The 26,594-nt window shown below is 59.4% G+C and overlaps 2 protein-coding genes across 7 annotated transcripts in view; one reads left to right on the top strand and one right to left on the bottom strand.

Moving 5' to 3' along the window:
- Window positions 1–5,546, top strand: part of COG4 (component of oligomeric golgi complex 4) — a 31,988-nt gene extending 26,442 nt beyond the window's left edge. For 2 of the 3 annotated variants that reach the window (XM_073307202.2, XM_073307204.2), the window contains 5 exons: window positions 1,058–1,150; window positions 3,049–3,132; window positions 3,516–3,659; window positions 4,172–4,300; window positions 4,635–5,546. In XM_073307202.2, coding sequence (XP_073163303.1) covers window positions 1,058–1,150; window positions 3,049–3,132; window positions 3,516–3,659; window positions 4,172–4,300; window positions 4,635–4,769 — 585 coding nt within the window. In that variant the 3' untranslated portion in view covers window positions 4,770–5,546. The remainder of the gene's footprint in view (window positions 1–1,057; window positions 1,151–3,048; window positions 3,133–3,515; window positions 3,660–4,171; window positions 4,301–4,634) is intronic. The other variant, XM_073307203.2, reaches the window with a different exon arrangement.
- A 1,597-nt stretch (window positions 5,547–7,143) lies between these two features.
- FCSK (fucose kinase) overlaps window positions 7,144–26,594 on the bottom strand; it is a 40,787-nt gene continuing 21,336 nt past the window's right edge. For 3 of the 4 annotated variants that reach the window (XM_073307197.2, XM_073307198.2, XM_073307199.2), the window contains 16 exons: window positions 25,403–25,522; window positions 24,216–24,387; window positions 23,034–23,161; window positions 22,409–22,510; window positions 21,182–21,352; window positions 20,682–20,752; window positions 19,034–19,398; window positions 17,010–17,220; window positions 16,234–16,400; window positions 15,299–15,526; window positions 13,963–14,106; window positions 13,138–13,257; window positions 11,157–11,344; window positions 9,319–9,418; window positions 8,075–8,298; window positions 7,144–7,771 (listed from right to left, as the gene is read on the bottom strand). In XM_073307197.2, the coding sequence (XP_073163298.2) occupies window positions 7,559–7,771; window positions 8,075–8,298; window positions 9,319–9,418; window positions 11,157–11,344; window positions 13,138–13,257; window positions 13,963–14,106; window positions 15,299–15,526; window positions 16,234–16,400; window positions 17,010–17,220; window positions 19,034–19,398; window positions 20,682–20,752; window positions 21,182–21,352; window positions 22,409–22,510; window positions 23,034–23,161; window positions 24,216–24,387; window positions 25,403–25,522 (2,724 nt within the window). In that variant the 3' untranslated portion in view covers window positions 7,144–7,558. Of the gene's footprint in view, window positions 7,772–8,074; window positions 8,299–9,318; window positions 9,419–11,156; window positions 11,345–13,137; window positions 13,258–13,962; window positions 14,107–15,298; window positions 15,527–16,233; window positions 16,401–17,009; window positions 17,221–19,033; window positions 19,399–20,681; window positions 20,753–21,181; window positions 21,353–22,408; window positions 22,511–23,033; window positions 23,162–24,215; window positions 24,388–25,402; window positions 25,523–26,594 lie in introns of those variants that run through there. The other variant, XM_073307200.2, reaches the window with a different exon arrangement.

Raw genomic sequence — 26,594 nt, 5'->3', positions numbered from 1 at the left:
TCCAGCTTCCCCATCTCTCAGTGGGTAGCTGCTGCTAAGGCTACAATCTCATGACATCCCTGATCAAGTCCTCCAGCGAGCTTGCCAAAGAGAGGGAGAGGAAAGCCTAATGTTTGGTGTATGGAAGCCAAGCAGCAGAGAACTTGGTTTGAGCAAACCCTGAGGCCATCTTTCGCCTTGTGAGCGGAGCGGGGAGAGCAAAACCATTTTCTCTTGCTTTGCCATGCACTGTCCCCGGCTTGCTTGGAGCCTCTCCTGCAGGCGGGGTCCCAGGCTTATGGCTAATGCTGAAACCACGCAGGAGCCTTGTTAAAGCTGGATGGGAAGCAATTGAGCTCCCATCCTGCCTGAGACACAGATATCCCCTTTCAGTGGGAAAGGGCAGCTGCCAGCAGACTCCGAGATGCCAGTTGTAATGAAAAACTTCCACCAACTGCCTGGTGAGAAGCTTCTCGCAGGGTGACCCCTCATGTCCCGCTGAGCCCGGCAGCTAGTCTGCTTGGCAGTGGAGACCCTTCACAAGCACTCTAGCCTTGCAGCTACCTAGGACTTAACCTAGGCCCCCAACAGCCACCACTCCCCACACACAGCAGCTTGTGAGGGGCATGTGCGACGTGGAACTGCTGCTTCCCGGGAAAGCAGTCACTGCTACCACAGCTAGCTCTTCTCTAAGCTTTTCCTGTTGAACAAAGCTATGCTGGGGGAGAGGGGGGCCTTTGGAATCTGGCCATGGCTGCCTTCTTGCCATATCTGGCCCTGAGCAAGCAGAAGGCCACGTCAGTCAGTGGCCTTCCCCCTCCCACCTTGGGGCTCCTGAGCATGGCGCTTGGCATCCAGACTCGTGGGTTCCATTCCCATCTCGACTTGCTGTCTGACCCTGCACAAGTCTCTCTCCAGGTTTCGTTTCCCCCCTCTGGAGGTCATACTCCCCTGGCTAACAGGGCAGACTCCAGGTAGGGTGCGAGGAGCAGTTTCATAGCCATGGCTGAATGGTGCACGTTCGTTGGAATCAAGGTGTGTTCAGTCATTTGCCAGGTCCTCTTCCTCTCCTCCCCAGGAAGGACTCAGTGAGCTGAACAGCACAGCTGTCAAACCACAGGTGAAACCCTGGATCAACCTCTTCCTTTCGGTCTCCCATAATATCGAGGAGGTAAGCCTCACCTTTCTCTGCTCCCGAAGTGTCCAGCTCCATAGGGCTCTGCACCTGTAACGGTGGGGAGGAGTCAGAGGGACAGGCCTGGCTCACACCCAAAGATCTTCCCTGCTGTCACCTCAGCATGGCCAGGCAGTGAATTCCTTGGCCGTCCAAGGACAACCCGTGGGACTGAAACCTAGAAAATAGGACCCTAGGAAAACATGGTGAGGGGTACAGAATGCTGTTCTGTCAGGGACCTTTCCTATCCCAGTGTCACAACTCAAGGCTTCTCATGCCAGTGACACACAGTTCTGAAAAGCACCATGCTAGCTGGTTTGTGTGGGACAGGGACAAGTTTTGGCATGAAGGAATATCTGCTCCCCACCCCTGGACTGTCCCTTAGGATGCTCTACGCTGGTGACTGAGGGGCTAACTCTGTGGGTTGTTGCTTTAAGTAGCCGTACTGGATTAGACCATTGGTCCAGGTAGTCCTGCATCCTTGCCTTGTATCTGATACTTCGGAGCAAGGCAGAAATGCATTGCTGGTAACACACCTGGTCAAGTTGTGCATTGGAGTATGTGGCATAGAGAGCACACTTACAAAGTTTGTGGACGATACCAAGCTGGGAGGGGTTGCAAGTGCTTTGGAGGACAGGATTAAAATTAAAGATCATCTGGACAAACTAGAGAAATGGTCTGAAGTAAATAGGATGAAATTCAATAAGGACAAATGCAAAGTCCTCCACTTAGGAAGGAACCATCAGTTGCACACATACAAAATGGGAAATGACTGCCTAGGAAGGAGTACTGCGGAAAGGGATCTGGGGGTCATAGTGGATCACAAGCTAAATATGAGTCAGTGTAACACTGTTGCAAAAAAAGTAAACATCCTTCTGGGTATTAGCAGGAGTGTTGTAAGCAAGACATGAGAAGTAATTCTTCCGGTCTACTCCGTGCCGATTAGGCCTCAACTGGAGTACTGTGTCCAGTTCTGGGCACCACATTTCAGGAAAGATGTGGACAAATTAGAGAAAGTCCAGAGAAGAGCAACAAAAATCATTAAAGGTCTAGAAAACATGACCTATGGGGAAAGATTGAAAGAATTGGGTTTTAGTCTGGAGAAGAGAAGACAGAGAGGAGGGAACATAACAGTTTTCAAGTACATAAGTTTTTTCAAGGAGGAGGGAGAAAAATTGTTCTTAACCTCTGAGGACAGGACAAGAAGCAACGGAATTAAATTGCAGCAAGGACAGTTTAGGTTGGATGTTAGGAAAAACTTCCTAATTGTCAGGGTGGTTCTGCACTGGAATAAATTGTCTAGGAAGGTTGTGGAATCTTCATCATTGGAAGTTTTTAAGAGCACGTTGGACAAACCACCTGTTGGATGGTCTAGATAATAGTTAGTCCTGCCGTGAGTGCAGGGCTAGATGATCTCTCGAAGTGCGTTTCAGTCCTACAATTCTGTGATTCTATGCGGAGGGAGGGGGGAATCCTTCCTAAGTCCCAGGCAATCCGTTTATCCCCTGAAGCAGAGCTTTAGATCATCTTGAGCATGCACAACTATATATGTTAGTAGGTATGCTATCAACCTAGCCATTGGAAAGTGCTGGGCCCGGGTCAGGCATGACCTTGTCCTTTCTCCTGGCCTCTCCCAAGCGGGGACACAGATGAGCACGAAAAGACTCTTTAGTGCAAATAACTCTTGGGCATCCTGGGGTCTGCTAAATCTTTCAGGCCAGATAAAGCTAAGTAGAGAAACTGTGGAGGACTCGATGCAGTGCAGCAGGGATGTAAGGCCTATTAGAACTGCTGTAGCTCCAGCAGGTTCTCCCAGTCCTGACAGAGTGCAGCTCTTCACAAGCCAAGGGGTGTCACGGATAAGTAATTACCCCTGCATTCTGCTCCAATGCTAGGAAGAGTTCAATGATTATGAAGCCAACGACCCATGGGTCCAACAGTTCATCATCAACCTGGAACAGCAAATGGCAGAGTTCAAGGTGAGTTCTCCTGAGCACCAGTAACTTAATGTGAGGCTTTGGGTCAGTCGTGCACAGCAGCATTGCCTGACTCAAACTCCCTGCTCTGGCGAGTGATGGACATAGTCCTCCCCTGATTGCTCATGCTGTTTAAAACCACCCAAAGTCACCCCCTTTGCTTTGATTCTCTAGCACTGAGCCCTCCCGGAGAGGTTAGTGATCCTCACATCTGTGGGTGTTCCCAAGTCCCGGTGCCCCAGGCCTGACTACTGAGCCATTCTGGTTTTGTTTGGCTCCACTCTTTAAGCATGGCCACGAGCACCATAAAGGTGGCTGTTCTCACTGACTCCAGGCCTCCCTGGAGGCTCTTTCACTGGCGCTGGTTTCTGTTGACTTCTTCCCAGTGGCTGCACTGCCAGGACAATGACGTGGTTTTCTGTCCCCAGGCTGGGCTCTCGCCCGTGATCTATGACAGCCTCAGCAGCCTGACCACCAGTCTCATTGCCACTGAGCTGGAGAAGGTGGTTCTCAAATCTACCTTCAGCAGGGTAAGCAAACAGCTGGGTCCTCCCTTCCTTGAGCAGCAGCCGCCGGACTCCTGGCAGAACCAGGAGAGTCCTGCCTTCAACCCTCGTGGTGAGGCTGAGCTAGAACTCCCCGTACAGTTGTTGCCCTGCTGGCCGTGACACTGAGCTTCTTCCTGTGCTGTTGCATCAAGGCTCCTGCTACCCTGCAATTCCAGCCTTTGAAGCTAAAGCTTCGGTTTTCCTCCCCACTCAGCGACCCTAGTGTTTGTGACTAGACTTAGCCAGCTCAGAAGAGCCCCGATTGGAGTGAACTGTCAGAGGAAGCCTTTGGCAGTGGGGCTAGGGAGACCTTGCAGCGAAAAAGGCATTGGCCCCTAAAGTGTCTGGCTATAAGCCACTGCCTGCTTTCCAGCCCCAGAGCACCATGTTCCATAGAATTCCTCCCTCTCCTCACCCACCATGACATCTGTAAGATGGAAAGCCATGGGCCTTTGAAATGTGGAAGAGTAACATGGTTTGCTTGGTGCCCTCAGCTTGGCGGCCTGCAGTTCGATAAGGAGCTGAGATCGTTGATAGCCTATCTCACCACCGTGACCACGTGGACCATCCGGGACAAGTTTGCTCGTCTTTCCCAGATGGCGACCATCCTCAATCTGGAAAGGGTGAGCTCTCCCCTGACTCAGTGCTGGGGGTGGTAGAATGATCAACATCAGCAACTTCTCGAGCCAGCCTCCACAGAAGTCTACTGGGCTCAGCCTGATTTTAGCAGCCCCCCCACCCCCTCACCCCCTATGCCTGCTGTTCCTGCAGCACTCACTGCTGGTGTGGGGAGGGGTAGTTGCAGGAACTTGGAGCTTCTGCCCACCTGTCACTCCCACCCCATGCTCTGGAGTGTCTGTGATCTTCTATGTAGTTGGAGCTGGGGGGTAGAATGGCATATTCATGTGTTGTCATTTCCCACAGCCCCACAGCTTGACTTTCTCTTTCTTCCTCCAGGTGACAGAGATCCTGGATTATTGGGGCCCCAACTCAGGCCCCTTGACCTGGCGCCTCACCCCAGCCGAGGTCCGTCAGGTGCTGGCCCTCCGAATCGACTTCCGCAGCGAGGACATTAAGAGGCTGCGTCTGTAGCTGGCGCGCTGTCTGCAGCTCCTGGCCGTCCTCGGATGCGCTTCATAGTGTGATCGTAGCATCCCATGAAGCCTGTCCTCGTGCTTCCAGCACTTGCTGCAGCAGGACTGTGATAGACTCGGGGCGGCCAGCTGGCTCGGTCAGTCACCAGCCCTGTGATTACTCTAGTGCTGCTCCCCACACCCGGCTTTCCTGGTAGGGGAGACCTGGACTCGAGAAGGCCCAGTTTGGCTCACTGCCCTTCAGGGAGCAGAGATATGGCGGCTGTGCAATCTCTCCTGTTGAGACCAGCGGCATTGCAGCAGGGCTCCTCGCTAAGGTGCCCTCCCCCATGACACTAACCCTAAAGGATCAGGCTGTTCCGACAGGGTTATAGCTTGCTTATGCCTTCCCCTGCTCGCCTTCCCTTCTCATGACAGGTTCTGTGGAGTACGGGGCTGCAGTTCCAGATGCTGCCCCGTGAGGTGACTCAAGCAGCAGTGACTTTCTTCAGCCTTCCACAGACCCTGGGCTCAGAGTCCATGGTTGCCCTGGCCCACCAGGGGTGTAATCCCTTCAGCTGCTGGAGTTCCAGGGGGCAGTCCCTGGCCTGCAGGAGGAGCTGTCTCCCAGCGCTGGATGGGCGAGTTCTTCAGGGTGGGGCATAAGTGGGGATTGTCTGAAATTCACGTGGGGGCTGCTGATGGTCAAGTCCCTTCCAGAATCAGGGCTCTGGCTCCTCTTGTATCTCTTTACATGCTGTGCAGTGAGGTGATGAATAAAGACGGAGGAGGGGGAGTAACGTTTCTCCGGTGACCTGTGTTACAGGCTGGGCGAGTGCACAGCCAATGGGAGCTACGGCTGGAACCTGCCGCAAGCCCAGGGCTCTGCGAGGAATGCACAGCCCGCGGGGAGGGAGGAGTGTTGTGACAGCACGCGACCGGGGGGTCCTTTCAGGTACGGGAAACTCTCAGCTCTTGGTAGTCAGAAAAAGGGCAGCGGGGGAGGAGCAATGACACCCCAAAACTAAAAGCTTCTGTAGGGTGCAGGGCCGTGGCTGCTCCTGGAAGCCAGGCCCGCCCCCCCCCCCAGGCAGCACTGCCTGTGAGCGAGTTGCTGGTGGGTAGCAGAGGATCCCTACGTGCACAGAACCGCCAGGGCTTGGGCTGCCCCAGGGACTGTTCAGCTGTAAACAGCTAGACTAGAACGTGGAGGCTGGGCTTGGCTCCGGCTCGCTCCTCCTGCACGGCTGTGCACACGTGTCTCAGAGCATGCTGGACCATTCATCGTCGTGCTCAACCATTCAGGAGTCCTTCAACGGGCTTTGTGGTCTAATCCTGCTTGCACTAGGAAAAGCGGCTACACTAACCTGTTCTCATGAGATACCTGCAAATCAAGGGTTAGTCGTCATTCCCATGGACCCAGTTACTGATGCAATCTGCATAAAGTCCATATAAAAATACAGGTACAGGACCCGAGCAACTGTGGGGGCTATCTCCGCTGTACAGAGGCTTGGAAGGATTAGTGTTTTATCAGCCAATGTTGAAACACTGATTTCACTGTACATTCTAAGAGATGAAAAATAATTTCAGTGAATGATTGAAATGTACAGATAGGCCAGGGGTGGGCAACCTATGGCCCATGGGCCGGATCTGGCCCACTAGCTGTTTTAATTTGGCCCTCGAGCTTCTGCTGGGGAGCAGGTCTGGAACTTGCCCTGCTGCAACCGGGGAGCAGGGTTGGGGGCTGCTCCACTTAGCTCCCAGAAGCAGTGGCATGGCCCCCCTCTGGCACCTACACATAGATGCAGCCAGGGGCCTCCGCTCTGCATGCTGCCCCCCCGCGCCACCCCTGCAGCTCCCAGGGGCCAATGGCAGTTGGGAGGTGCAGAGCCGCATAGCCTCTGCATAGGAGCCGGAGGGGGACATGCCTCTGTTTCTGGGAGCCACTTGAAGTAAGTGCTGCCCGGAGTCTGCACCCCTGAGCCTCCCCCCATGCCCCAACCCCCTGCTCCAGCCCAGAGCACCCTCCTACACGCCGAACTCCTCATCCTCAGCCCCACCCCAGAGCCTTTCCCTCCCCCCCAGCCAGGGCCTGAACTCCTCATTTCTGGCCCCACCCCAGATCCCACACCCCCAAGCCAAGCCCGCACCCCAACCCCAACTTCGTGAGCATTCAGGGCCCACCGTACAATTTCTCTTCCCGGCTGTGTCCCCTCGGGCCAGAAAGTTTGCCCACCCCTGAGCTAGGTAGAGTAAGACAAACTGCTGCTTGAAGTCTTGGAGGTGTGATGTAAGGCTACCTGCAGATTTTGTTCACAGTTTGTGTTTTAAGGGCTACAGCTTTAACTTTTGGACTCTGTGTCTGTCATTAAATAATTAGGATGACCCCTCCATAATTTCCCACCCCTATAAACATTTTAATTGATGAACAGAAAAAATGCTTAAAAATAAACGTTGATATCCGTCAAAATGATTAAAAAATACAAATCAAATTCTGCCAAGCTTATCTCTACCGCAGCATTACCGCAGCCTGGGGGTGGGACTGCTGTCAAACCGAGAGAGGCCTTTCTTCACTTTGGCTGCCGGTGAACCTGTCCTGGTTCTGTAGTATGCACGAGCCCAGGCTGCTGCAGGGGCCGAGGGCTTCCCTGCTCCATCAGCCCAATGGTAGAGGCACGTACTCTACGAAGATGATCATGCAGCCTGTGCAGCTGCTGCTGTTGAAGCCGGAAGTCGCTCTGAATTGAAACCAAATCAGGACAGATGCACCGGCAGCTCCTGTGAGTGGAAAATCCTAGGGCAGGTTTTTCATGCCAGGGTGGGAGGTTGGCTGCTGTCTGCTGCTGTCTGAACGTTCACTGGCAGTGCACAAAGACCAGGGCCCTGCTGAAGGCCTTCACGTGACCGGTTGTGCCCTCCACTCCCTGTGTCGCCACTTGCTTTAGGGTTGCTCCCCACTAGCTGCAGAGAGAAGCCGGCTGTGTCCACCTCAACAGTGTGGATGCTGAAATTCCCCAGGCCCTACAATGAAAGGTTATTTTAGTAAAGAGTCAGCAAGGGCCTTGCTGTTACGTGCTAATAGCTGTGGGTAGCACTGGGTGGCCAGGAATCTCTCACCCCTTGACGTTGGGGGGCAAGTTCCAGGCAGCTGGGCTATTTGCTTAGTTCTAACCCCTTCCCCACTGCCTGGCCGACGTGCCACATGGCATAGGCTGCTGTAGTCTGCACCCCTCTCGCAGCACGTGGGACATGCAAGGCGCTGCGGAACCATCTGCTGCTCTGATCGCTCCGGAGATGGATGGGGGGTGAACGTGCATGGCTCACCTCTGTTTTTGCTAGAATTTGCTGTATAACGTCTTTCTGGCTGGGCTCTTTGGTTAAGATGTAGAGGAACCCGCCGCCTCCCGCTCCAGCCAAGCTCTGCCCATAGACATACGGCTGGAGAGCGTCCATCATGCGTCTGACAGCCAGAGGCTCACAGCCCGGGGCCATGCACTTCTTCTGCTGCCAGTAGCGGGTCAGGCACTCCCCAAGGAGAGGGAGGTTACCTAGAGCAGACAACGAGAATGCCAAGAATTGGTCGATACCCAGGAGAGTACAGCTGTCGTCCCCCCGCCTGGTCTCGCAGGGGATGTGGGCAGGGTCTGCCCTGCGAGTGCCATCGGGACTAAATAATACGCTTGGCTGGCCTGATCCCCACAAGTCTCATGGTGAGGTGTTTCACAAGCCCCTGCCTCTGGCTCCCCAGTAACAAGCTGCCAGCTTTTCTGTTATTTTTTCAAATGTTTCCACCCAGCTGCAGTTGCACCCCCGCAAGAGCAGGGCTCGCCTTTATGCAGCCTCTCGGGGGGTGGGGGTGGGAACGCTGGCCTGCACAGTCTACTACACAGGGGGGCGGGGGAACAGATTGGGAAAGCAAGTTGCTCAGCTGATGAGGTGTTGGGGCTGCGTCGACATGCACCAGCTGGAAACGACGGACCAAAACAGTAGTTTAACCAGGCCATAAGCATAGTGCCCCGGCAGCCAGCTCTTGGGTGAACCTGTGGGGTTCTGGGCTCCCTATGAAGGCATGGCCACGTGGCACCCTGATCACATCCTAGCCAGCATTGCGGCTCCCATCCCACCTTGACAGAGCTGTTTGGTTTCCTAAGCACAAGTGGGAACTGCGCTAAAGGCCTCAGAGCAGGGCTACCTTGGCGGGAGACTTCCACGGAATTGGCATGAAATGGGATGTGCCGGTTTGTCCCTGCAGGCTGCAAGTCCCAGCAGGCAAGGCAGACTAGCCACCGTGCTTGAGCTGGAGCTGGGCTCCCAGGGGCCTGCACCTTGCTCTGACAGAGCAGCAGCTGGCAGGTGCTAGACCAAGTCCCATCACGGCTAGGCCTGGGCCAGCGAAGGGATCTGTACAGCCCAGGAGCTGTGGTGCCTTTCCTGTCTGCTAGCCGCAGCACCCCTGCTGGAACAGCCTAGCATGTAAGCCCTTGCCCACAAAAGCAGGGGCATCCCCCCCGCAGGCAGGCTCAGGAAAGGCCTCCTGGGCCCCAGAGACGAGCGTGCAGCGGCTTTACCTTGCCGAAAGGCCTGGGCGCACTGCTCTGCGTTGCTCACGAGGGCGTCGGCGTTCTGCACGATAGCTGGCAGCCTGGCATACCAGTTCCTGAGGACGTCCTGCAAGGGGAGACAAACCATGAACTGCATCACCTTCACCAGGGCTTCCCAGCCCGAGGGGCCCTGGCCTGCTGCTGACACCCCCGCCCCGGCATTCGGGGGTGCAGAAGGAAAGCAGGAGCGTAAGTGCAAGTCCCGGCAGCTTTGCTGGTCCAGGGATTCTAAGTGGGGGGCGGGGGGTTGTGTGATGGCAAGAGGGTGGCTCCTCTGAGCTGGAAGGCAGAAAGCAGAGCTGGGACTTAACCCCTGAGGCTGGGCTATTGACCCTGGATCCAGCTGTGACCTGTCACCAGCACCTGAACCAGCTCAGGAATGAATGGGGGAGCAGCAAAATGGGCAGAGGTGCCCCAGTGGGCTCTGCGGGGCCCCAGGCTCAGATGTTCTCTGCGGACGCAGATTCCTTCAGCCTAGAGCAAGCAGCCAGGGCTAGGGTGGCAGCTAGCCTCACCCCCTACTGTGGAGGGAAGGGCAGTTTTGGCCGGGGACACTGGGCCAACCCCATGCTCCTCTGAGAGCTTTTAATTCCCCACCACCTCCCCCCAGCCCAGACAGGAGCTCAGGTTAAGCCCCGTCTCCACTACACTGCATGGAGCCCCCCTGCCATGACTCAAGCAGGGGGGGCAGGGCGCCTGGTTACTTTAGGCCTGCTGGGTGACCCCTGAGCTCTGCTTCCAGCAGGTGCATTCCAAGCACTGTAACCAATTGTCGGGCAGGGCTCTGCCTACTCGAGTTGAGAGCTGCTGTCCGGCAGCCCTGCGCTCTGCCCGGCTGCTCTTCCTGATGATTTGCACCTGGCTGTCCTGTGGACATGGGATGTCCCGGCCAGGCAGAGTCCTGCAGGCTGGCACACGGGCTAAGGCACTGGGCCCAGATTCTGCTGTTCCCCTGCATCCCCTGCCTACAGCTTCCCTGCTGCTGGAGCTGCACCCCACTAGCAGAGAGTGTGGGGCAGCGGGCTCTGTGCCCCATGGGAAGCCCGATTGCTGAGCGGGATCCTGTGGTGTTGTGTGAGAATGATTTGCAGCCTGACCTCTATGTGGAGCAGTTTAGTGGAAACCCCCCTCCCACGGGCGCTGCGAGCTGGTCTCCAGAGAATGGGAATGCGGTGCCCAGGTTATTTCTATGACTTACAAATAAAGAAAATGCCAGTGTGACTAAGTATCCCCGCGCAGCCCTTGGCTCTATCCCCTTGTACTGGGCATGTCTGACCAGCCACCTTCCCACACGAGCTGCGGAGTGAGCATTGAACAGCTGCTCCTGGGAGCCAGCGTTCGCTTTCACTGCAGTGGGGAGCCTTTCTGCGGCGGGGACAGAGCCAAGGTGGGGACATGACCAATCCCCTGCAATGAGCCACAACAACTGTGCAGCACAGGGCTGTCTGACTGTCCTGTGTCCGTACAGTGCGTAGCGCAGCAGGGACTGGGTCCATGGCTGGGCACCTGGGTCCTAGAGTAACGTCCCTATAAAGCTGGGGCCAATGAACTAAGCAGGGGGCTGGGAGCATGGTACTAGGCTCAGCTCAGCTGCATAGGGCCAGGGCAGGTCCTTTCCCAGCTCTGGCCCTCAGCTGTGGAACAGGGAGGGGAGTGACCCTGCTCTGTAGAGCATGGGAGAGCTAGAGCGAGGGATGGCTGAACTGGTGTTGGAGGAGGCTGCTATATCTGCCCACGCCTGCTGTGGCCCTGCTGGGGACTGGATGGGGAGTGCCCCCTGAGGCATGGAGGGGCACATGCTTTACCTGGAGCATGTTGCGGGCCAGCCGAGTCTTCCCTGTGTAAATCAGGAGCAGGTGCTTGTTCAGGGTCTGGGGAAAGCCCTCCAGCACAGGGATCTGCTCCACCTCCACCTTCAGGGGCAGCTGGGCCTTTGACCTCCCGATCTTGATGCCTGGCACAAGCCCACCAACCTGGTCCTGCCATCCCCCTCCTGCCAGCAACAGGGCCAGTTACACAGAGCAAACCGTGAGGATACTAATGGTTTCAGTCCCAGCCCTGCAACCAAGGGGTATTTTGAATCGTTGTTCAAGTGCAGAATTAATGCCCCAGGAGACTTTTTTTTCTTCTGCAGACTAATTGATTCTGACGGGGAGGTGAAGGGAAGCTGCAATTACACCTTTTGCCCACCAGGGGCTGATGTGGTGCCAGAAGAGAGGGCAGCAGGCTCATGGGTTGGAGCAGCCAGCCATGGAAGGGGAGGGGGCAGAGGCTGCCCTCTTCACAGTGCTCTGTCCACAGACCAGATGAGGCGATGTGGGCTATGGGGGACTGGACAGAGCGGGGCACACGGGGCTGCTGCAGTGGGGGTCACACGAGTTCAGAAGGGCTAGTGAGGGGGGCAGACTGAGGCAGCAGCACAGGAGCTAGTGGGGTAGCAGCACTGAGCCAAGGGCTAAATGGGAGTGAGGGTGCAGGGCCACATGGGGACAGGAACAGCTATGCCTGGCTGAGTGAGGGTGCAGGGCCACATGGGGACAGGAACAGCTGTGCCTGGCTGAGTGAGGGTGCAGGGCCACATGGGGACAGGAACAGCTGTGCCTGGCTGAGTGAGGGTGCAGGGCCACATGGGGACAGGAACAGCTGTGCCTGGCTGAGTGAGGGTGCAGGGCCACATGGGGACAGGAACAGCTGTGCCTGGCTGAGTGAGGGTGCAGGGCCACATGGGGATGGAGGGGGAATGCAGGGCCACATGGGGGATGTGTAGATATGCCTGGCTGAATGGGGGTGCAGGGACACTTGGGGACAGGGGCAGATGTGCCTGACTGAATGGGAGAGGCTACGGGTCAGCCAGGGTCTGCATGAGGGAAGCTCCCCAACTCCCAAACAATCCCTCCCCAAAAAATCTATTCCATACTTCTCCCACCCACACCCAGCAACCCTCCAGGTTCACTCCCAGGCTCCCCTCTCCCTCAGCTCCTCTGTTACCCCTGACTCCCACAAGCCCTTGCACTGCTTTTGAACAGTGCAGGAAATACGTTTCTGTATTTCAGCTTAAATTAATTGTTACTCAAAGTTCTGGATTAATAAGCCTAGTGAGGAATCGATTTGTCAAAAACCATTTCCTGAATCTTTTTTGTTGTTGTCTGTATTGTTACCGATAGACTTGCGGAAAGGGATTTTGAAGTAAATTACCAGAATAATTGAAACTGGCGTGATTATATTGTGTTATTTTGACAAATAAACTTTTCAATATTTTAAAATATTGGGTGCAGAATTTTGAATGTGCTGGTGCTGAAGTCCCCTAGGAGTCCAACAGGCAGGATATTGGGGAAGGCCCTGGCAGTGTGGTGCTGAGGGGCTGGCTGGGTGGGAGAGGGAGGCGGGCTGCTTGGTTGGGGACAGGGAACTGATCAAACAGCCCCATGGGGGCTAGCAGAGTGGCAGGCAGCATGCACCACAAGGGTTAACGCTGCCTGTTGCAAAGAAAGCCTGAACCAGTAGGGCTGAATAATGGGCCCGAGCAGCTGGGGCCATGGGACAGTTCAAACCTCCAGCTGGTGAGGACGGGCCCCCTGGCAGGGGAGTGGGAATGGCAGAGAGGCAGTGTGTCTGACAGGGGCCAGAGGTGTGCAGCACAGAGGCAGCCCGGCATGGCATATCCCAGCTGCCACAGGCTCATGCCACCCTTGCCCACACACAACCTGGTCAGTGGGTCCATTCAGGCGGCCGGGCCGGGCCAGGCCATGGCAGGCCCCCCACTCCCTCCAGCCTCTGTGCTGTTACCTGTGGTGAGCACCTGCTCCAGGTGCAGCACGGCGTGGATGAGGGACTCTGTGTTGGTGGATTTCCCGGCTGCCCGGTACAGCGCCGCCATCACCGCCCCGGCTAGGATGCTGCTGGTGCCTGGAGGAGCCAAAGACGGGGCAGGGAGGTGAGGCAGAGAGTGCATGGGGACCACTTCTCAGCCATGGCCCATGAAATGACCCAGCGCCTCAGGGCAGGGCAGGGGTAAGCTGGGGGGCCCGTCGCTAGGTTACGTCCCCATCTCCCAGAGCAACAGCAGAGAAGGACATAAGCAGCTCTCTGTGCTGGGTGGCCCCTGCAGTCCCCATGCTCTGCATTGCCTGGCCGGAGGGGACTGGCCTGCAGAGACAAGCAATGAAGCCACAGAAAGAGGCTTGGATCCCTCCCCAGCGGCTGAGCCCATGGCCTCTCCTGTGCCCCTGGACCGTCCCACAGTGAATCCTGTGTGCTGTGCCTAAGCACAAGGCCCGGAGCCAGCCTGTTCTCAGAGCAGACCTTGCAGTGCTGTGGGAGAACGAGTTTCTTCAGAGTGCCTGAGGGCACAGCCAGGGAGTGCATCCCAGCAGGCCAGGCTAGGAGAGCCCCAGCCCCAGCCATGCTGCTGTTCAGTGTTTCTCTCTCTGTTAGGAGTGACCAGCCAGGCCTGAGAACGTGACCAGGGCGGGCCTGGCTGCTTATGGCTGAGAATGTCTTTCCTGAAGCCTCCTATGGGAGCTGAAGCCAAGCCTCAGAGCTCTCCTGGTCTACATTTACCTACGCTCACTGCCCAGACCATGCCCTGTGCAAAGGGGGCCACAAACATACCCAGCCCGGATCCGTGTGGCAGGCTGGACCAGCTGTGCACTTCAAACCCTCCGCCAGAGCACTCCAGCAGCTGGGCCTGCAAGGGCTTCTGGGAAGCGAGGGTGACAATCTGGGTGCAGATGAAAGCCGCTTTCAGCAAGGCCCCTGGAAAGGAGAGAGAAAACCCTGAAAGGCTGGTGAGCGCAGCCATGCCCTGGCCACCAAGCCCCTGCTGGTTTAACCCCTTCACTGCTGGCAGACTAACATGGTGCTCCAGCCGGGTCACGGCTGTTGGGTCAGCCATTAGCACATGCTCCTGACAGGCAGATGCTCATAGCGACCCCCACCCAGGCCAGCAGGGCGAGGGCAGAGCCGCAGCCCAAGCTGTCCAGGCTCGGAGGCCTGCTCTCCCCGCAGCACGGAACAGCGGGTCCTGGAGGAGGGGGAAGGGGAACTCGCTGAGCTGAGGGTTTGGCTCATCGTGGTGGGGCTGCTGGTGGGGGAAAGGTGCCAATGGCCTCCCTGTCCAGAACAAGCAGCAACAGGACGAGCGTCTCCATCCCCTGTGCACCTGGGCTGTCTGTGCTACGCAGGTCTCCAGACTGGGTCTCTCTTATCACCTCCCCACCCTGGGACGCGGGGCAGCGCTGGCATCCCATTACAGAGAGGGGGAGTCGAGGCCCAGACAGGCTAGGCGACTTGCCCCAGTCCCACAGGAAGCCTGTAGCAGAGCAGGGACTGAGCCCAGTCCCTGACCAGCACCAAACTCACTGGGCCACCCTTGGCCCGCCACCCTGGTGGTGGGTTGTGCGCTGCAGGCTGTTGTCTGCTAGGAATGAGCCCCCCAACTCTTCTACCGGCAGCAGTACGGCCATCCGCTGGGGAGGGCTCAGTGGCGGGGCTCGGGGAGTGGTTCCCCAGACAGCTCTCTGGCCCATTACTGATCCCCCGGGACACCCCACCTCCTGCTTTTAACGCTGTATGGATTCACCCTCCGCCCAGCCCACAGAACCCCACTGGCACCAGGTGGATGTCGTTCCTGCCAGCCTGACTGGGAACAAACACTGCTTCTGAGACCTGCAGTGGATGGGGCCAGGCGTGTGAGCCAGATGAGGGGATGGCCCGTCTCGGAGCTGGGAGGGTGCAGTGACAGGGATGCAGCACAGGTCACTACTTGGTGCCCCCCAGGTGCCAATCCGAGAACAACACTGGAGAATACATAAGCACCAGCGACCCTCCCTCTGCCATCCATGGGGCACTGCAAGTGACCCCCAGCTCCTTTCTCTGCTGGTCCAGGAGCTCCTGGGCTGCGGAGCAGCTGGTGAGCCCTGATCCTGAGCAGCGGGGTGGGTCTTACCTGGCGCGTGAGGCTGGCAGTAATCCTGCAGGTCCTCCAGGTCCTGGCACACCAGCTCCAGCACCACCTCGCCCTCCAGCATGCCGCTAGCACTGACCAGCCGGAGCTCCGGCTCGGCGATGCGCCGGGCCCGGGCCCCGATTGGTCTGCGCCCATCCACCAGGATGGCAACATCCACCACGGCTCCCCCGTGCTCGTAAGTGATTGGAGGAGTGTCACTCCAGCCCCCTGCAAGGCACAGAGGGACCCTCATGCAGGACAGCCGCCCACAGACTAGCCCTCATCTCTTGTCCTCTCCAGGCTGCCAGCCTCAGACAGGGCAGTGCCCTGGCCGTGTCCTGCAGGAGGTGGTACGAGATGATCACAATGCTCCTTTGGAAGCTATAAACCCCTCCTGAGATTCCTTCTCCCTACCCGCTTTCCCCATGCTGCCTGCCACACAGGGCATGACCTCCAGAGCCCAATAAGCCAGGCCATATCTCCCCCTCCAAGTCCCTCCTAAAGGCAGCATCCGCAAGCCACACCTCCCGGGAGACGCCTTAAAAAAATGCGCATGAACCCAGGACACCCGCGGCCCCAAGGCCTCTCCCGACAGGGCCGGCCTGGTCTGTGTGTGGCCTGGAAGCACCGAGCACAGCCCGGGCGTTGAACGAGTATTCCCGTGGCAGCTGCTGCTTGCTGTGACGGTGCATTGCTGAGCTCAGCTGCAAGGGAATGGCAGTCGGAGCGGCATGTGCTTTGTTACAACCAGTGCTGGCCACCTCCTGGGAGCTGCTCCCTTCGCACCAGGGCTCCCCATGGCCCCGGCCCTGCACTACCTCATCCACCCCAGCGCTGGGACAGAGTCTAGGGCGAGCCCCAGTGATGCCCAGGCCAGAAGAGAAAGCCCTTTGAACTGGGGCCTGCGAAAGGTGCTCCCGCCCAGAGGTGCTCACCAGAGACGTCTATCCGGGCAGGGCACTCCACCAGCACCCAGTGACCGATGGGAGGGGGCTCCTCCCGCCCGACGCTGATGAACCGGCACGCCGACATCACAGCCTGGCGGATCAGGATCTGCTCGGCCCCCTCGTAGTGCCGGGCAGCCCTCACCAGCAGCGCCGGCCTGAAACGACAGGGGGAGACGGGTGCCGCTCACCAGCTGGCAGAGGGCACCATCGGAGCGGCCTTTCTCCTGGGATGTCAGTGGCACAGTTAGCGGCTCTGGCCACGCTGAGCAGAAACATGCTCGACCGGCCACGGGAAGCCAGTGATGCCCGTGTCAGCCTTTGGCACAGGTTGCCACCGTCACTGAGCACCTGGTGTGTGGCTGGGGCCTTAGCCAATCTCCCAGCCGCAGTCCAGGGCTGCGGAGGTGGGAGATGCCTGGAACATCAGCCAGCCCAGCACAAAGCCCCCTGCAGAGACACAGGGCTCATGCCCAGCAGCAGCTGGGGAGTTTATGGGTTTCCAGCAGGACCAGGGGCCCAAGCTGCTGGTGGGGAGGGGCCATCAGTCCCCCACCTAGAGGTGGGGATCAGGCCAGTCTGTCAGCTGACAGCCCTGGGACCTCACAGCAAACCACGCTGCTTGCTGCAGAAAGGCCATGAGACAGGGCCGGAAACGAGGTGTAATGGGAACCTCTGTCTATTCAGCAGGGCGAGCCCAGCACCACAGCCCTCAACACAACATCTTTGCCACCTCTGCTGGCTCCCGGGCACCAAGGGCCCTGTACCTGCCCAGCCATTCCCTCCTCTCTTTGGCGAGCTCCTTCACTCCCTCAGCGATGTTGCCTCTCTCCAGCTGCTGGAAGGCCGGGGCCCACTCCTGGTTGGCGGCCGGCCCGCTCCGCAAGCCCCCGTCCCCTTTGGCCATGCAGCCCAGCACGTCAGCGATGCAAGCGAGAGCCCGGGCTGCCACCCCAGGGTCAGCGGCAACAGATGCCACTGTGAAGGAAGGAAAGGGAAACCATCAGAGCAGCAGCCAGCCACAGCCCAGCAGACTGGAGCCTTAGAGGGCCGCTGCCCATGGGAGGATTTCATCCGTCCTCATCTAGCACACAGGTTACCTTCTTCCTCTGCCCCCTAAGCCCTTCCAGCCACTTATCTACAGTTGTCCAGAACCAGAGCATGCCCCCGTGGTCCCGGAGTGGAATGAGTTTGCTGGTTCTCAGCCCAGTACCCACATCCCATAACCCATCATCATCAGCTCCCTCATTGACTATCTCCATGGAGCGTGAAGTCCCTCCCTCGTGCTAATCCAGGGCGGGGCACTGGGCGGGGGCAGCCGACAGAAGCTGGCATTGCCAATGCCAGGGCAGCGCCTCTTCTGGAGACAGAGGGCTTCATGCGCCCCGGCACTCAAGCCGGCACCTTCCTGCAGCACACCTAGAATGGGCTGTGGCCTACTGAACCTAGGCTCTGGTAGCTCCACTTTCCAAAGCCTGCAGGGCCTGGCAATGCCGGCAGAAGAGAGTTGCTGGGCGCTACTTCCCTGCACGTTGTTAAGCAACACACTCCACCTGGCCAGGGCTGCTGGAAACCCGCCGAGAGCCACAACAGAAAGCGTGCTCAGGCTTTGGCTTCCGCGCGGCTTCGCTAGCGAGAATGGGAGGAAACTCTGCCCTCTGGCAGCCTCCGTAAGCCACATGCCTGTGGGATGTTCAAAGTGGCCGTGTTCCTCTCCAGGGGTGAGTGCGTGGTGGGGAAGGGGGAAGGGACTGTGGTACAGTCCGTGCAGCTGTTTGGGTTTGTATGGCACTTTGGGACCCGGCGTCAGGCAGGGGATGAAGAACGCCCTCTAGCCATGGCCGGCTCTCGGCACCCGCAAAACAAGCAGGTGCTTGGGGCGACGTTTCTTGGGGCGGCATTCCGGCGCCGGCCAGGCCGCCCCTAGAAATGTGCCCCCGCTGCCCCAGCTCGCCTCCGCCTCTTCCCCCTCCCGCCCAGGCTTGCCGCGCGCGAAACAGCTGTTTCGCGGGGCAAGCCTGGGAGGGAGGGAGGAGAAGCCGAGCGGCAGTGTGCTCGAGGGAGGCGGTGGTGGTGGAGTGGAGGCGAGCTGGGGCGGGGAGCGGTTCCTCTACCCCCCCCCCCCGTTACTTCCTGTGCGCGCCCCCCGCCCCGCCCTTTGCTCACCTCCACTCTGCCTGCTCCCCTAAACGGGCTGCCTCTCCCTCGCCTGAGAGGGAGGGGGGAGAAGCAGAGTGGCGGCGTGTTCAGGGCAGCAGGCAGAGCAGAGGTGAGCCAGGGCAAGGGGTTGCAGGGGGTGGGGGGAGCCGCAGGAAGCAATGGCCAGGGGGAACTGCGGCACGCCTGGGGGAGCAGGCGGGGATGGGGATTTGGGGACGGGGTTGGGAAGGGGTGGGGTTGGGGCGGAGCCGGGGGCAGGGAAAAAAAAGCAGGGGCGGCCAAAAATGGTTTTGCTTGGGGCGGCAAACATCCTAGAGCCGGCCCTGCCTGTCACCAACTGCAAAGACCGCAGGAGGAACTCAGCAGGGTACAATGTGACCCACGAAGATGGAAACTGGCAAGCCTCTGGGCTGACATCCCACTGGCTGCTGTAAGGACTGCCCAGTCTGCTTAGCAAGGGAGAGTGGCCAGCCATGGCTCAAGGGTCCCCACCAGTGCCCAAATCCACCAGCACTCGTGGGCCTGCACAGGGGCTAAGTCACCACAGTGCTGGAGTCTGCATCCTGACACCCCAGAGCAGCATGTGTGGGGGACACGAAGGTCACAGGCAGCCGCCCTGCCCTGCTCTCACCCTGGTCCAGAGTGCTCAGCACGGCCTCCTGGTAGCCCTCGTTGACGGCGCTGCGGATCAGGGGCAGGAGGCTGCAGTCCCTGTGCTCCAGCAGCATCCTGCGTAGCTTGCCCTGTGCCTGGTGGAAGAAGAGCGCCCGGCGGGACACCAGCTCCGCCTCCTGGTCTAGGCACATCAGCAGCTGCTCCCAGGACATGCGCCACGAGGCTCGCCACCGCCCCAGCCCCTCACCCTCCTGGGAGCCCAGGAACCACAGGACGTCCTGGACCCCCACGGGCTCAGCAGCGTGCAGAACGGGGAAGAGGCGGGCGTTCAGCAGGCAGCGGCTCCTCCGGGGGACGTCGGAGCCCCAGATATCCCCCTCCCTGCCGGAGTGAGAAGCAGCCTCAGAGAGTGGACACCACGCGGCCATGTGCAATGGAGGCAGGAGGCCTGGGCAGCAGGCACCTGCCCCTCTGACCTCCCTACCTACAAAGAGAGCCTCATTTCTGCCCCAGGGAAAGCAGATCCTGAGAGGGCCTTCACCTCCCTAGGGCACGGGGAGAGGGGAGCATGGGACTGACGCTCCTGCCCGCTGCCAGCTCTCATAGATTCATGGATACTAAGGTCAGAAGGGACCATTATGATCATCTAATCTGACCTCCTGCACAACGCAGGCCACAGAATCTCACCCACCCACTCCTGTGAAAAACCTCACCTATGTCTGAGCTATTGAAGTCCTCAAATCGTGGTTTAAAAACTTCAAGGAGCAGAGAATCCTCCAGCCAGTGACCCGTGCCCCATGCTACAGAGGAAGGCGAAAAACCCCCAGGGCCTCTTCCAATCTGCCCTGGAGGAAAATTCCTTCCCGACCCCAAATATGGTGATCAGCTGAACCCTGAGCATATGGGCAAGATTCACCAGCCAGATACTACAGAAAATTCTTTCCTGGGTAACTCAGATCCCACCCCATCTAACATCCCATCACAGGCCATTAGGCCTATTTACCATGAATATTTAAAGATCAATTAATTACCAAAATCATGTTATCCCATCATACCATCTCCTCAGCATCCCTGCTGACTTCTCAACGGCTGGACAGCCCCATGCTCAGAATGACTGGCGGCAAGTTTTGGAGGATAGCCGCTGCACCGCCCTGCCCCCACTCTGCACAGCTGGGATGGAGCCTCCTCCACCCAGACTGAAAGCCGGAGCCAGCAGAACCACTGTAGCCTCTTCCTCAGCCAGCTGGAGGGAAATGCACTCAGGAGACCAGCTGTGAGGGGCTCACAGCTCCTGCCCTGCCAGCCTCTCCCAGCAGGAGGCACTGTAGATACAGGTGCTGGTTATGTGGGGAAGCTCCTGGCGATGTCATCCCAGCCTCTCGCAGGACAGGTTGCTTTAGGGTGCTGGCTTCATGTAGGCCTCACTCTATCCCACTGGGCCCCCCAGGAGTTGGCACAGCGCTCTGGAGGTCAGTGCATCAGGCAGCTCCTCTCCGCCCCTTTCCGTTTGCACCGAGACGTTTCCGGGCAGCATAACAGAGTGAGTTTCCCAGGTCTCAGCCAAGCAGAGACCAGGGCGCAATGCAGGGGAGGAAAGCGGTCGCTCTCGGCTCACTTTGTGCCCTATCCAGGACCCTTCTCTGCCCAGCCCCTTTGGCACGTACCGTATCCCCGTCCTGTGGAAGAACTCAGCCCAGGGCACGTTCAGGTAGGTGCTGGCCGCCCCGGCAGGGCTCTGTGAAGTGGGAGAGAGGAGACAGCGAGAACCGGGGCTAGAAGGGGACAGGACTTGCACCACCATTGTGGGTTGATCTCTGCCCTCTCCTGGCGGCAGGCCCTATGTTAACCCCTCACTGGATCTCAGGGAGGCAGGGCAGCGTCCCTGGCCTCTGCTCCTTCCACAGAGCACTTGGTCCGCAGGGGTGGCTCCCTGTACCCCGTTTCCTTGGCAGACGGTCCCCTCCACACCCCCATAGGGGAACATTCCTCCCCCCAGGCACCGCCATCAGGGCCCCCAGTCCAGTGGGCAGCCAGAGCCCCGCACGGGGCAATCACATGGTGGGCAGCCCGTAGGTGTGACTGTTCACTAGGGAGGTCACACGATCCTCTGAGCGCTATCCACTGGTTCTCCCGGACAACCCCCCAGCCCGGTCTCAGACAGCACCTGCCAGTCGTCGTGGCGCCCAGTCAGGGTGAACACCTGGCGCAGCATGTCCTGCAGCCGGATGGTGTGCCCCTGCAGGACCACATCGCACAGCCGCCAGCGCTGCAGGGCAGGCGAGGAGGAGACGTCCAGCCCCGTGAGGAGGCAGCCAGAGCCTATCTGCAAGGGTCCCTGTGAGGGCGACAAAATGGGCCGCTCCAGAAAGGAGGGGCAGTGCCGGAGATCCCCACCCGCATCAGAGCTCTGGGAAGCCCCTCCCTCTAATCTAGTCACAACCAGCCCATCATGGCTGTCTCTGGGCACCCTCCTGCACCCGGGACCCCCAGAGGGAGCTGAAGGCTCAGAAAGCCTTTAAATTCCACGTACCACACAGCCGTGCTTTGAATAGTGGCAAGGCTGGGGGCGGGGAGGGCAGGGGGGAAGCAGAGATGGTCACTGGTAAAATCTAGCAGTGGGGGATATTGTTGCATTCACTCCCTAGAGCTCCTGGCCACAAGGTCACGAACTGGGAGACAAGCAGGGGCTGGAGCTGGGACGGGTGTGCTGACGAGACTGGGGGAAGAGACGGCTATGAGGGGTAGGGCGCGAGATCAGGCTACCAGTCCGCAAAGAGTGTGAACGCCAGGCAGGGTTGCCCTGAGGGGCAGCAGGGGTAGAAATAGAAGGCACAGAATGAAAATAAGGGGAAAATTCCTGCTGTGGCGAACGCCCGGGCATGGAGCTGGCTGGGAGCGATTGTGCTGCCGTCCGAGGGGTGCAGACGTACCCAAGCCAGGGCAGAGCCCGCGAATTCACACGACACTAGTGCTGAAGCCGAGGCAGCAGGGACTGGCCACGCGAGTACGTCCCCAGTGCTCGGGTGGGCTCGTCCGCTCCACGCTGCTACTGTGACTGGAGCTGGTTTGCGCCACGTGCTGCAGCCCCCCTCTGACTGCAGTGCAGACAGACCCTGGGGCTGGGGCAGAGCTGGAGGCCCCAAACAGATTCAGATAAAACCAGGGTGGGGGTGGGGGTGGGGGGAAGGAGTAGGACACGCTCCTGCCCAGGTCTCTGGGGGGGAATATGCTACATGGGCCTGAACATGCAGAGAGAGGGAGCCCCAGCAGCCAGGTCCCAGACTGGGTTAGAGCGAGAGCCCAAAGCCATAGGGCGACCCAGCCCATGCCTGGGAAGCGCCTGACCCCCAGGGAGCCAGCCGAGTGAGTGGGGCAGGGGAGGGAGCTGTACCTGCAGGTGGCAGTGCTGGAGAACGCTTCCGGGCTCCACCCACACGGCTCCTTCCAGCAGGCTGTTGGTGACGGTGCAGCCGTCCTCCAGGAGATGGGGCTGCTGCGGGAACAGAAGGAACCAGCGGTCAGGAGCGGGGAGAGGAGCCTGGCAGGGCAGAGGGCAGAAAGGGGGCTGGGGAGGGGTACTGAGCACTCGCTGGAGGTGGCAGTGATGGAGGGTTAGGGGAGCACCAGAGGCCCCGTTGTCCTAGGCTCCAAGCAGATACAGCCCTGCGCCAAACAGCTGACAGCAGCCAACACAGACACAAGGTGGGGAGGGGAAACTGAGGCCCAGCAAAGGACAATGACCAATGTCCAAGGTTACCCAGCAGGTCCAAGACCAGGCTGGGAACATAGCCCAGGTCTCCCGACCTGCAGGCTAGTGTCTTACCCAGTAGGCTACGCTGCCTCTCCCACAGGGATGGGGTAGCAGTGTAGACAGTGCTGGAGTCTTCCCGCTCTGCTGTCTCAGGGCGGGGCCAGGTGACGTGGCCCAGAGGCCACTGGTGCCCCAGGGCAGCGGGGGCAGGAAAGGAGATGCCAGGGGGAGGGGCAAGTGGGGGGCTGGGAAGGGAAGTACCTACAGCTACGTGGGAATGCGCTACTTTCCGGAAGGAAAGGGTGTTGACGGAGCTGATGCGAAGTGTCAGGTTGTGGATGTGGTCGCTAGCGGCCATTGTCATGTAGTCATAGCAACCATCAGGTATACACGCTGCCAGGAAACAGGAGAGAGGCAACACCGTTAATGCACGGCCAGCAGCTCTCTGGGGTGGCAGCCAGGCTGCAAGGAAGGGGGCCTAGCAGGCGCCAGGGGTCCATCTGGCTGGGGAGGGGAGGGGAGGGGTAGGAGCACTCTGTGTCCGGCAGGGGGCCATCACCTCCCCTCTGGGTGCCATGATCCGGGCACCACTCAGCAGGGTGCAGCGTCTACTGGAGGAGTGGGGTGGTGGGTGCTGGACTGAACCCAGGCCAGAGTGCAGGGAGGGCCTCGCCCAGCGGGAGACCGAAGGGATCGGCCCTGGCACCTGGCTGTGACTGGCGGCTGATGCTCACCAAACACCTCTGCGCGGCAGCCAGCCGGGGCACGGCAGGGACGGGCGCAGCCCCTAGTGCCCCCAGCCCCGCCTGGGCTCTTGGAAGCACCCCAGTGGGTTAGATGATGAGGCTCTGAAGTTATACAAGCCAAGCAGCCAGTTCTTGCTTACCCTGCTGAGGCTCCTTTAATGACCCCTGGCAGGCCAAGGCCCTGCTCTTACGTACAGAAAGGTGGCTGGCGACCCCAAGGACATGCTGCCGGGGCATGTACTCAGGGCACAGTGCCACCCCCACTGCCCTGTGGCCCAGCGCCCCCATCACAATGCCGGGGCATTGACTCCGGACTGACAGGGAAACGTGCCAACAATCCTCTCTATACTACAAAGTTCCCCTTGACGGCCTGCATCTCCCCAGCAACAGTAGACTTTTTTGGACCAGCCATGTCCTGTTTCTAATCACCAGTTGCCAGCTCCACTGTGGTGGCTCGTTTGAGGCCTCCTCTCCACACACCGACCAGGACTAAACCTGCCTTGCTTACAACAATCCTCAGAGGAATGGATGGGGAGGAAACAGGCCGCCGGTGTCTTTAGAGATCTTCCCCAATTCCTTGGCAAGATACCAGCCAAGGAACATCTGCTGGGACACTGGGTGGCTACCAAGGCCCCAGAGAGCTCTAACCAGAGTGGGCCGGCATGAGGAGCTGGGACAGCGCTCGGGGCCGTCGCACTCACCCATGCTGAGAGGGATGGCATGGAGGGCCTTCCACAGAACGGAGCGGGCGCTTCTCAGGGCCATTGCTCCCTTGGCATGGCCGCTGCCCACCTCCCGGGTCCTGCCAGTCACAAAGTCCGCCTCGGTCACCCCGCCGGCCATGCAGAGCACAATGTCGAAGAACAGGGACAGCTGGGGGGAGGCAGAGAATGGGAAACGCTCAGTACGAGCAACCCCCCCAGCCCTGCCGAGCTGTGCCCTCCAGCCCTGACACACAGGGGGCTGGAGACTGTGACTGCTGTGTGTCTACACTGGGTGGGCTTCACACTGGATCCAGCGATGACAGGACTGGGGGGAGGGCTGCCAAGAAGGGGCAGGCCTCCTGGGGTGGGGGATTCCAAGGGAGGACAAAAGAAAAGGGGTGACAGACCCTGAGGCTGTGCCAATGAGCAGGGTTTGGGACGGAGCAGCACCTGGCCTTTGGAATGGCAAGAGAAGCTGGCACCAGCTGGTTCGGGAGCTGACTGGAGTAAGATGGCTGGCACAGACAGCAGGCATCTCTCTGCTCTGCCCTGCCCCTCCCTGGGCAAAGAGGGCTGCAGGGCGAGTAGGATGACTTCTGTCCTCAGCCCCAGGCATGGCAGGATGGAGGGCGAGGGTAGGGGGCTGTCACACTTTCCTCAGGACAGTCCTATGGGGCAGCCTTGTGGGGAGAAGGTGGCAGGGCGAGCTCATACTGCTGCAGGGGTCTGGAGCACAGGACGGTGGGGTTCTCTGGAGCTCTGGGGTGCAGGGATGAAAGGGACCCCAGAGCTGTGTGTTGCCTCCGCAGCACTCCCGGAGACCCGACTCCCTGCAGGACAGACTGTCCGGGGGACACCCTGCTGCTTGGCTGGGGGTGGGGTGCAGAGAGGTCTGCACCACAGGGAGTTGGGGGAGGTAAGATCAGCCATGATCCTGCACACGCACAGAGTGTCTCCTGCTGGTCACCCGATGCCAGCGTGGGATGATTTAACCCCTTGTGGTGGTGGTTCCAGGGCCTCCCACTGCCCCTGTGCCAACAGACCCATCTGCTGGGGGGAAGGAAGGGCTGATTGCCCTGGCACTGCTTTAGACAGCTATGGAGAGGTGACGGTGGCCCTCCTTGTGGCTGGCACCAGATGGCACGAGGGGATCCCTTCAGCTGGCAAATGGCTGAGAGCATCACCTGGATGGGCTGGGCCCCCGAATCCAGGCCCAGGTAGGTGCAGGCATCCAGAGGGGGGATGACGTGCGTGGCCAGCAGCTGCTCTGCGGTCTCCGAGGAGAAGAAGACGACCCCGCACACCTGAAATCACAAAGCCGGCTGGGTGGAGGTGTCACTGCAATTCATGCCTGGGGGGCCATGTAGAGTGTCCCAGCGGCTCACTGCTGCCTCTAGTAGGCAGACTCAGGCCTGCCCACTGGTGTGTGATTATGTCACCCCCTAGAGTTACCGATGCTAAACCCTTCTGCCGGCGGTGGCTGGTGGCCAGGGCCAGATTAACGCTCCTGTGGGCCCGGGGCTATTTGGCTTTGTGGGGCCTCTGTATACAAGTCTTTTTCCTGGGAGGGAGTTTGGTGCAGGAGGGGGCTGGGGTAGAGGGTTGGAGTGGAGGAGGGGGTGCGAGGTCTGGGAAGGAGTTTGTGTGCAGGAGGGAGCTCTGGGCTGGTGCAGAGAATTGGGGTGCAGGAGGGGATGCAGGGTCAGGGAGGGAGTTTGGGTGCAGGAGGGGGTTCTGACCTGGGGCAGGGGGTTGGGGGGCAGGAGGGGGTGTGGGGTGCAAGCTCCGGCCGGGAGCTGCCTGTGGTAAGTGTCTCCCGGCCGGTGGCGCAGCAGGGCTCAGGCAGGCTGCCTGCCTGCCACAGCCCCACGCCACTCCCGGAAGCGGCTGGTTGCTGGCACATCTCTGCACGCCCCTGCAGGGAGGGGGACAGCGTGTCTCTGTGTGCTGTCCACACCCACAAGCCAACGGGAGCTGCGGGGACAGTGCTGGGGGCAGGGGCAGTGCGTGGAGCTGCCCCCGCCCTGGCCAGTGGCCGCAGAGATATGCCAGCAGCCAGCCACTTCTGGGAGTGGCCTGAGCGCCCTGGAGATCACTGCCTGTGATTTAGTTTTGGGGGGCCCCCCTTGAGGCAGGGCCCCGCGCTACAGCCCTTAAAGTGCCCGCCTTAATCTGGCCCTGCTGGTGGCGACTTCCCTTTGGCCCATGGGGCAGTTTTGGCAGCACAAGCCCATGGTGTCTTCAGCTTGGGAGGAGGCTGTGGGGTAGATCCTGCCCCAGGCCCAGAGCACAGTCGCTCCCCTGTCTGGGCTGCAGACTGTCTCTAAAAGGGCTGGTGCTGTGTCCCCCTGGGGTAGAGTGACCAGATGTCCCGAT

Source organism: Lepidochelys kempii, chromosome 12 (genome assembly GCF_965140285.1).
Source record: "Lepidochelys kempii isolate rLepKem1 chromosome 12, rLepKem1.hap1, whole genome shotgun sequence".
NCBI classification, from domain to species: Eukaryota; Metazoa; Chordata; order Testudines; family Cheloniidae; genus Lepidochelys; species Lepidochelys kempii.
The sequence above is the reverse complement of the archived record's forward strand: the minus strand, read 5'-3'. Positions and strand labels throughout refer to the sequence as shown.